Source organism: Phoenix dactylifera, chromosome 10, assembly GCF_051530095.1.
Source record: "Phoenix dactylifera cultivar Ajwa chromosome 10, Ajwa_hap1_PhDact_Kaust_v1.1, whole genome shotgun sequence".
NCBI lineage: Eukaryota > Viridiplantae > Streptophyta > Magnoliopsida > Arecales > Arecaceae > Phoenix > Phoenix dactylifera.
This window is the reverse complement of record NC_143199.1, coordinates 28,626,435-28,636,568: the sequence shown is the minus strand read 5'-3', so window position 1 is coordinate 28,636,568 and position 10,134 is coordinate 28,626,435. Positions and strand designations below refer to the sequence as shown.

The window sequence follows — 10,134 nt, the reverse complement described above, 5'->3', positions numbered from 1 at the left end:
AAATTTTATTTTTTTATACAATCACATCTCAATCTTAAAGCTATACATCCGTCTTTATTTTCTCTCTTCTCTATCATATTACCAACTCTAAGCTCCTATTGATGTTATTTTTTACCATATCACCTTTGTTTACTAATAAAGTGAGAAACTGTATTTTATTTTTCCAATACTAGAGGTCTACCAAGCATAATTTGTTTTCCTTTCACAGTATTGAATTCTTTCCATGCAAAATAGTAAAATACTAGCCTATATTACCATTCTAAACCTGCTCAATGGTCCACTGGCACGTGCAAGCACGTGCCAGATATAAACAAGGTGATTACCTAAAATTACCCCCTAGAATCCCTGCCAACGGGAAACTGGAGAGCCAGGCGGGTCGCTTTTTTTTTCTGAAAAAATAATAAAAAGAAAAAAAGAATTGCCGAAAGGGCGAGAGAAGCTTCCGTTTCTCTTCTTTTTTCTTCTCATAATCTCAGGTGAGGTGGTGGATTCATTCGCTAACCATTGCAATAAAGAGAGGGTGTCGGCGATCAACGAAGAGAGAGAAAAAAGGGCGCGAGGGAGAGAGGGAGGCAATGCCGTGCTCGTCGTCGTCGGGGTCGGGGGAGGAGGACGAGGGCATCGACGCCTACCGGAAGGGCGGCTACCACGCGGTGCGGGTCGGCGACCCCTTCGGCGGCGGCCGCTACATAGCCCAGCGCAAGCTCGGCTGGGGCCACTTCTCCACCGTCTGGCTCGCCTACGACACCCAATGCCAAGTACGTCCTTGTCGATTTCCTGCTCTCCTTTTCTATTTCTCTCCTATCTTGGTATTTGGCTCTCTTTTTATTCCTGACGGGAGAGATCAAGAAAGATCTCGTCTTTAATTCCTATTACTCCTAACTACGTTGTTTTCCCCGATTTCTTACATGAATTTGTGCAGTTCCTATAAAATCACGCGGATTCTCTTGATAAAAATCTCATCTTTACGTGCTTTTTCTGCAACTATGTCTTTGAATTACTTTAACATGGAGGAATTAGTGAAACTATGATGATGGTTATCTCAAAAGGTGATCTTCGATAGAATTGCTTCGAGAAATGTTTTGTTTAATTAAGATGGATAGAATTTGGTCGTAATATCGTGTCAGTGATCCTTATTGCTACTGCTATTGCCTAACCTTGATTGATGCAATCTATTTTTGTTTATTTGTTATGAGCGACCTTTTCTCCGTCTGACGATTTTGTTTCCCAATTCAGTTATCCTCAATTTGTGGTTATTTCCACCTGCCGATAGTCTTATGTCATTTGTTTTTAAATGATATTTCCTTCAATGATTTCGTTTCGGGCATCTGTTGTCTTTACTGCATTTTCCTCTTATGTTATACATACCCCCATTATTTAGCTCAGAGGAGTTCAGGTTACTTTACTCCATACAAGACAAATTATTTACCTCATTAATTATTTTTAGCCTGTAGACTCATCTTCTTATATATTAATTACAATTATATCTAATTATGATTGAAAAAATAAATTCCTTTCTTTCATTTGTTTGTTTAATCAATGTTTTGTTGTGTCATTGTGTTGAAATTTATTTGAATTTGTATATGCCCATCTAGCCTTCTTCTCTCATTTTCCCCACTTCTACATTTTAAGTTGAACATGCCCATGTTCAGGGCCTCTCTTATACATGAGCTTAACTTCCAATCTGAAGATTTGCTAACTGCATTTGCTTTGCAGAGTTTTGTTGCCCTTAAAATTCAGAAAAGTGCAAAAGAGTATGCTCAAGCTGCTCTCCATGAAATCGAGCTTCTTTCAGTGATTGCACCGGGAGATCCATCAAATTCAAAATGTGTTGCGCGTCTGCTAGACCACTTCAAGCATGCTGGCCCAAATGGGCAGCATCTCTGTCTAGTAATTGAATTACTTGGAGACAGCTTGCTGCGGTTAATCCGGTACAACCACAACAAAGGCATTGGGCTGCAAAGAGTTAGAAATATATGCAGATCAATCTTGGTGGGCCTTGATTACTTGCATAGGAAACTTGGTATAATTCATGCAGATTTGAAACCAGAAAATGTGCTCCTTATCTCCACCATTGATCCTGCAAAAGACCCTGCACGGTCTGGATTTACCCCAATTCTTGAGAGACCCGAGGGGAACCAAAATGGCAGGGTTGTGATTAATGTCTATGAGAAGAAGCTGAAGATAAGGGCAAAGAGGGCATTGTCGAAGCTCTCTCAAAGAAGAGGATCCATGGAAGGCCCTTTGGAGTTGGAGAGAAGTTTGGATGGGATAGATTTGAGGTGCAAGATTGTAGATTTTGGAAATGCTTGTTGGGCTGATAAGCAAATTACTAACGATATCCAGACAAGGCAGTATAGGGCCCCTGAGGTTATTCTTGGAGCTGGATACTCTTTCTCAGTTGATATGTGGTCTTTTGCTTGTATAGCTTTTGAGCTTGCTACTGGTGACATGCTGTTTGCTCCTAAGGATGGACAAGGGTTTAGTGAAGATGAGGTATGCTTCTGTCCCATCTTCTATTGTGTTTAAAATGATTCTGTTTATTGTATAAATGGTTTGAGGAAAATTAGCATAGTAACTTAGAAAACTGTCATTTGCTTGACTCTTCATCCATCTGGAGCTGTAGATGGCATGGCCAGAAATACTTGACATATCTATTTTGAACAAGCGTTGCAAGCTGGAGTATAAGCTATTCATATGGATTTGATACCCATTACATGGTGTTTCGGTGGCATAAATTCGAGAACTGATGATCATTGATGAGATCTCATTAAGTCCTTCTATTGACTGATTTGTTTAGCAATATATTTTTTTCTTGTTCTTGAAACATTGATAGGAAAGTAGGAACTTACCAACTCAATCATGCAATTTTAGTGATTACCCATGAGTCATGACCCTTAAAAATTGATAAATTCTTGTCCATATTATGATAATTATATTATAATGTCAACCAAAACGTAGTGCAACATATGAGTCATGAAACATGTGATGATGGAAGTGTGATGGTGCTGAAACCTACGAATGTTTTTGTAGCTTTGAAAACCCTGTTGATGGGGTTAATATATATTGATTTTGCTCTCCTCAGGTGTGAGATTTGCAAACTTTTCAATGTATCTAAAAAGCGAGGCTTTTATGTTCCCCTTTCATTCTAGTATATATATCAAATGAATAATTAATTGTCCTTGATGCTTTGGATGGTTGTAGATTTCCAGGTTCGTAGGATCGAGAAATCAATTCTCTGTTAAAATTAAGCTCTCCAACTAGATCAAAGTTCTCGAAGACATTCCTCATCCATAATGGGATATCCTTTGGTTGTTTGTATACTCTCACATGTTTCATGTAATTGATATTTGTTGATGCACACACTAAGTGCACTATTTAAATTCATTAGAACTTTATGCTCTAGCCTAATAATATTTCTTTCCAATATGTGACTGCTCAATGTCTGGTGGAGGTTGTTAAGGAATGTCTAAGGGTGCTGGAACACATATTTTAACAAATTGTTGCATGACCAATAAATTACTAGTGTTTGTGGGGTTGCACAAAGGATTATCCTTAGCTCGTGCCTCACTATTTTGCAATGATGTGTTATATACATACTAAAGACAAAATCTCTTGGTGTTTGTTAGTTGCAGTTATGCAGTGCTAGGCTATGGTAAACTAGAGTTCTCGAGGAAAATTTTGAAGGATCATGGTCTGAGTCAGTCGAGCCAAATGGAGTATGTAGGCTGCACTTTTGGCGAAAGTTGATTGGGAATGAAGCTCACAATCTATGGAAAATAAGTACCTGAAGAGCGAATCTATTTTTCACTTTGGATATATTATGCAAGTGTTAGGGAAATAATATTAGAGAGGCAAGATGAAGTGAAAGGGTATTGCTATTGTGTTGGTTGATTGATATATACTGTGAACTTGGGGGGCAATTATTTGACAGTGATCATGGCCAAGTCATGGACCTTATTCCATATAGTTTTGGGCATCAGGCTAACCTATTCAAGATTTTTGTTATACTTTGCCTAGACCTGGCCTATTGGCATCTCAAATCATGTGGTAAACTAGGAAGGATAAGGTCAGAAATCAGGAGAGTGGATGAAGCCTAAAGTGTAGAGTAAGATGCTCTGCCTGTTTACAAGAAAGACCAATCTATAACAGGAAGGAACAGAGCCTTGCCGAGAAGGGGCAAAAAGGAGGAGAAGGCCTCTAAGTTTATGGTATGGTGGTAGTGAAGAAGTATGACGAAGATTAATCTAGCAGTAGATTTTGTCCTAAAAACATGAATTTTGGGGAAGTAACTTGAGATTTGATCCGTCAACTAGCATGTTACGGTGGCAAAGTATTATGAAGTTGTTTATATAAAACTAGTAGCATAGGTTTGATAGTACTAGTGATAAGGTAAAGCAGAGTCTTTCAGGTAGCTCCCAATGATCACCTGCTTTTCATTTTGGAACATGTGCCTTATATGCTTAAGCAATGTCCAAAGAGCAATTCTGTTTCAGCTGATTAACTTCTACAATAACCAGAGCAAACATCTACTATCCAACTATTTGAGCTTGTAAATAGCATGTTAGGCCATGCATGCAACTTGATAAGGGATGAACTGTTTTAAAATGAAATAAGCAAAATCTCTATAGCCAATGAACTCCAGAGTTTAACTACTAGTACAGCCTAGAAATCACCAAAGCTATTAGCTGTCTTAATTTTTTCTTTTTTCCCTTATATTTTCATATATAGCTTAAATTTGACTTCTATTTCTTTTTAGTTGACCATATAATGGTCTGAACCAAGATCCTTCCCTGCTCGGGATATTATGCTGCTCTAAAATTTTGAGATGCACTCTTCTTTTACTGAGTTTATTTTTTGTGATGCAATCCTCTCGACCATATAATCTGGAAATCTTGCTGGTTAATCTAAGGTTAAGGTGAGTTCCTTTTCTCCTAAATTGACCATACAACGGCTCAAACCACGTTGCTCTTTAATGTTGAGATGACCACCTTCACCAACTGAGCTTTACCTTGAAAATTCTGCTTGTTTATTTCTTCCAAGTTGACTATAGAATGGTTCAAGGTGGGATCCATAGAAGTCACCCTCTCTCAGAAAGGTCAGCAGCAATCAAACATCAAGTAGCCAAAGATTGGTCTCTGGAGAGACCCAAGAAACATGGAAGGATCTCATGAAAATGCATCCAAGCAACTATAGCAACGTACATGGTGATCTATGAGTTCCCTACTTTCTCAAGCTGATTAACAACCATGTCTAAGTTTTTTATTTAAACAATTAGTGGGAGCTGTAAAAATTAAAAACATTACTATGGTATTTTTTTGCTGATGAACTAACCCAAAATACTCTCCTAACCATTGTGCTAGAACTTAGAATCATCTCAGCAAGGCACTAAGGCCAAAATTTTAGTACATGTGAAAAATTGGGAAATATGTAAAAAGACAGTTAACATTTGAGTTGTTAGCATTGAGTTTTAAGAATAGAATTTGAATTATTCATAAGAATATTAGAATTTAATTGGACACGTGCCTTCATGAATTTAACAATTAGAGGAACACATATTATAATGCAGTATAAAATATCAATGCTCTATCTACAATCAAAAGAGTAATAAGTGTTTTCCTTTTTCTCTGTTTAGTAATGGACTCTGATCCTACTTCTTGTTAAATAACCTGCCTATAAAAGCAATCGACCTTCTAGGTCTGGAGATGCAAATTCAAAGTATCAATTGCTGATCTTCATTGATATGTTTGTTACTTCCAGTATCAAGGACCATAGTTGAATATTGATGTTATTGAGCTTACTGCCTGACTTTTACCTTTAGGTTGGACTAAGAGTGGAAGTTTTCTTCTTAAAACTTAGGGATTGTTAAATTTATTATTATGTTCATAATTTTGTTATTAAAATGATTTGAGTGGAGCAAATCTTTATTTTTTTTCATAACATCTAAGCAAGTATCTACGTGAAGAGACACCAGGGAGTTCTTAATTTCATGTGAGATCTCTACTTTTGTAATCATGCTTAAGCAAATTACTGTTTTAGTGCTGTGATCATTTCTCAAAGTATATGGTTTTTAAAGTAAATTTCTCAAAGCAATTTACTTGCAGTAATCATTTCTCTCTGTACTTCTGCACTGCAACTGTCAAAATTAATTAAGAGAGGTTGGTTTTTTAGGCCATATAATTGTAAGATCAGACTCAAATACTTCATCATCTTCAGGAGAAAATGATTACTTTTTCATAACCATATTTCTCTTTGGCATGCACCAATGGGCAATGGCCCTGAGTTAATTATATTTTCATTAAAATGTAAGATTTCCATGTCATTTGACTTTGGATTGCAGGATCACTTGGCTCTGATGATGGAACTTCTAGGAAAAATGCCTCGAAAGGTATATTTCGTTTCCACTCTATTTGACTCCTGAAGGAATCTGATACTGATGATCTTCTCTTGGGAGTCCAGATTGCTATTGCAGGATCTCGATCAAAGGACTTCTTTGACCGATATGGAGACCTGAAGAGGATCCGTAGGCTGAAGTTCTGGCCACTGGATAGGCTTCTGGCTGACAACTACAAATTTCCTGAGTCAGATGCCCATGGTTTTGCAGATTTTCTAAACCCTCTTCTCGATTTTGCTCCAGAGAAGCGGCCAACAGCAGCGCAATGTCTGCAACACCCATGGCTCAATGAAGCAGAATATGCGGGTGTATAAGAAGGGGAAAGCAGCATAAAACAATCTGGAACACATGCCAGCCACCAGAAACTACCCTCCTTCTGGATATATGTGATTTTTATGTTTTTTTCCTCATGAAATTTCGATAATTTCATTTTATTGATTGAGTGTAAAATATTGAGGCCTGTATGGAGGATGCAGCTTTAAGTCAATTTTTAAGTTGTCTGAGTGAGAGTAACATCCTTCAACAGCATAAAGCGATGTTTGGTATAGATGTATCACCTAAAGATTCATATTCTTTTGCAAGAGAAAAGTACAGTATTGGATTCAAGATGTTTGATTAAGGCCATAGCAACTAGTTCATGCATAGAAAGCAAAGAAAGCTCAGGCATGATGATCTGAAAGTGCTTGAACCTCTGAAGGATGACTTATGTGGGACATGGAAGCTTTTTCAGAACTTCGTGCTCTTTGAGTGCTCTATGTATGATTCAGCTGCTTTTTTTTTTTCTACAAGTTGATCATAACAATGCTCCTTAATAAGGAAGCAGGTGTTAAATAGCTACAGATTGGCCTGAAAAAGCTAAAAACTGTCGGCCAAGAAGATTTTCATACCCCACCAAGCTGGTGCTGTTCGTGATTGTTCATCTTGATTTAATTGTGCATTGGGACCTCTTTGGACTTTGGAGGAAGGCAGTTGCCCCAGGTCAACACCTAAGGGCAAATCAATTTGCCACCTTAATAATAGCCCTTCAACGGCACAGCCAGCCACTTTTGCAGCTGGTTCCTTGAAAGACTATTTTCTATAGGAAAAATATAGCAGTGAATATTAGCTGGTTTGGGTAAGTACATTTGGCATAAGCATGCAAAATTCACTTGATTTTTTATTTTCCAAGTGAAGATTAAATTTATTATTTATTTATTTATTATAAAAGGGGACACATTTAGGTTTTCTGATGATTTTGCTCTTGCGCCAAGAGACAGGCAATGCACATTTATTGATATACATATTTTAGATATTTGATACATATTTGTTTAAACTATCACTTGTCTTGTATTTCAGTCCAAGGAGAAAACCATAGGGATCCCTAAATATATGTTGTTCTTAAAATAAAACGAAATGAATTAAAAATAATCCACCATTTTCTTGCACAGTTAATTATTAAGTGGATTTCTTTATGCTAAAATTCACTTTGGGTAAATCTATAGAATCTGATTCCTGAGTGCGAAGATATAATTATAATCTTAAATGCAACCTACCAACCATTAAGGAGGCAGGCCTAACTCTTTTGCTCTGCTTGAAGGGTCCCACTGAAAAGCAAGTGGGGCATACACGTTAAGAGAGAAGATTATCTTTGCCTTGTAAAACAGTTGAGCATTTTCAGAGAACTTTGGTCTGAGGTGTTTTATTTGTTATCTAACCTGTGGATTCTAACTCGAACCTATGACCAATAAAATTTGGACCTCGGATTGCCCCCTGTATCATGAGCCGTTTTAACAACGACGCATGTGTGTTTGTATATATATGATTCTCTCTTAGATTATGTAAATCAAATAGAAGTGCAAGTATATCTATCAATAAAAACATCAGTAAATGGCAGGACTGCAGCCATCCATCATACTTTCCTTATCTAAAATCAGCTTTGTGCATTGCATGCCGGGTTCTAGCTGATGTTTAGTAACAAGTAGTGCAATGGGGTATTCAGCCAGTGATGTCTTAAGGCAGGTCTCTTGCAGGCATCTTCGCAATAATTTATCAATCAAAGACAATTCTCTAAAATGGTTGCCCAATTATGGGAGGTGTTTTGGATCATTGTAAGTTTACTTCGAGATGTCTATCCCTCTTTTTTGCTTCATGAATGGGTTCAATCTTTTCTCACAAAACATTTTGGTACCATGCCAGCAAGATATAGTGAATGAATGGTGATGTCAAATTTCTAAGGATTTGTCGAACTTCCCAGCATCAGGTGAGCTATAAATGATTCATATCCAATATTGACTCTCCCAAGAATTCGAAGCAAATTGTTGAGGCTGCTCATAACACAGCATCAAATCCATTGTCCTTGCAAAATCTAAACCACGACAGCACTCCTCTTTTCTCTATTTCTCATGCTTTCCGAAACGAATGTAAATCCTCCGCTGGAAGAGACCGGCCGAAGGAAGGAGGAAGAATACCAGATAGGGGTGAATCTGCTTTGCAAGAATTTGCCAAGCAGACAGGTCCCAGAAAGCAAGGGAATCCAACACATGATAAGTCTCAGAGATTTAAGTGGGAAGAGGCAGAATAGTCAACACCTTTAATAGTGGCCATGATCAGAAGGTAACCATGAACAATAACAGATAAATTACATGCACATCCTACAGTATAATTCACAGAGGACATCAGCCCCTGAATAGAAGGATTTGTCCTAATGAGATTGCTAGGTATTTTGAGGTGGTTTTTACAACAAGCTATGCTAACTTGCCATCTAGTCCATTTGTATGGTGCAGGGTAGCCTCAAATTGTCTGTAATCTCAGTGGATGACAATTGATGATTGGGACGCACCACCAAACGCTGACAAGCAACATTTCTTGAGGACCACTTCCATGTAAAAGTCTCACATGAAGTAATAGCTACAATTCAGGTTAGATGCTCTCGGACGATCTTTCCATCAAAATCTCTGGGGTTACCTAAGCTAAAGAATGATGCCTTTGAGAATATATTGCTACACGAGCATATTTTATTCATTAGTTAACAAAGACCTCTTGACTGGTTCAAGTAATCATAAACTATAACCAGAATATCACTATATCAACAGCAAGTTATGTTCTGATATCTCTAATGAGCCAACCACTCAATCTGCAGCCCGATTGCTTTTGGCGCCACTCTTGAGAGATCAGACTAATTTTCAGCTGGAAATTTGCAATTACTTATATCTTGCTTAACTTGGATGATGGAAGATATGAAAATAATAAAAGTAAATCAAGCATGCAGTATACTAAAGTATTAGAACAAGAAGTGCAATGATATTTGACTTTCCAGATCTATACAACCTACCACCTGGGTCATGCATTCACGCTTACGACTACTAACATATCCAGATAGAACAAATGCTACTATGCATAAAAGAAGACCATTCTCGACACAAAAATTTCCATGCACTCCTTTTTTTGAACATTGAAAACAAAGTGACATACAACATAGTATATGAAATGCAGACGTTGATAAATAATGTTTTGCCTCGTATGACAAGATTTCACATTACATTACAAATATGTTATTTTAGTACAGAAGCATCAGTCTTACAAGCACAGCTGCAGCAGAAATTGCCTTGAAGATCAGCAGCCATCATTATCAGAAGAATAACAAAGAAACCAGGTGGATACGTTGATATCACCCTATCAGGAGTCAACATAAAATAGGAGGCATGATAATTGCAAAACACACCCAAAATTGTCTTGGCCATGGGGAATGCAACACGACGAAC

At 37.5% G+C, this 10,134-nt stretch overlaps 1 protein-coding gene across 1 annotated transcript; it reads left to right on the top strand.

The window, feature by feature from the left end:
• The first annotated feature begins 350 nt into the window (after positions 1-350).
• Positions 351-7,000, top strand: LOC103723280 (uncharacterized). The gene is made up of 4 exons (XM_008814160.6): positions 351-758; positions 1,717-2,496; positions 6,341-6,388; positions 6,460-7,000. The coding sequence occupies exons 1-4, from the start codon at positions 576-578 to the stop codon at positions 6,706-6,708; spliced, it is 1,260 nt and encodes a 419-aa protein (XP_008812382.4). The 5' UTR covers positions 351-575; the 3' UTR covers positions 6,709-7,000.
• The last annotated feature ends 3,134 nt before the right edge of the window (positions 7,001-10,134 follow it).

Excerpts from the sequence above, each read along its gene's own strand:
- LOC103723280 (XM_008814160.6), top strand. The coding sequence starts at position 576 with ATGCCGTGCTCGTCGTCGTCGGGGTCGGGGGAGGAGGACGAGGGCATC. Across the intron at positions 759-1,716 it reads CCTACGACACCCAATGCCAA|AGTTTTGTTGCCCTTAAAAT; the intron begins GTACGTCCTTGT and ends TTTGCTTTGCAG. Across the intron at positions 2,497-6,340 it reads AAGGGTTTAGTGAAGATGAG|GATCACTTGGCTCTGATGAT; the intron begins GTATGCTTCTGT and ends TTTGGATTGCAG.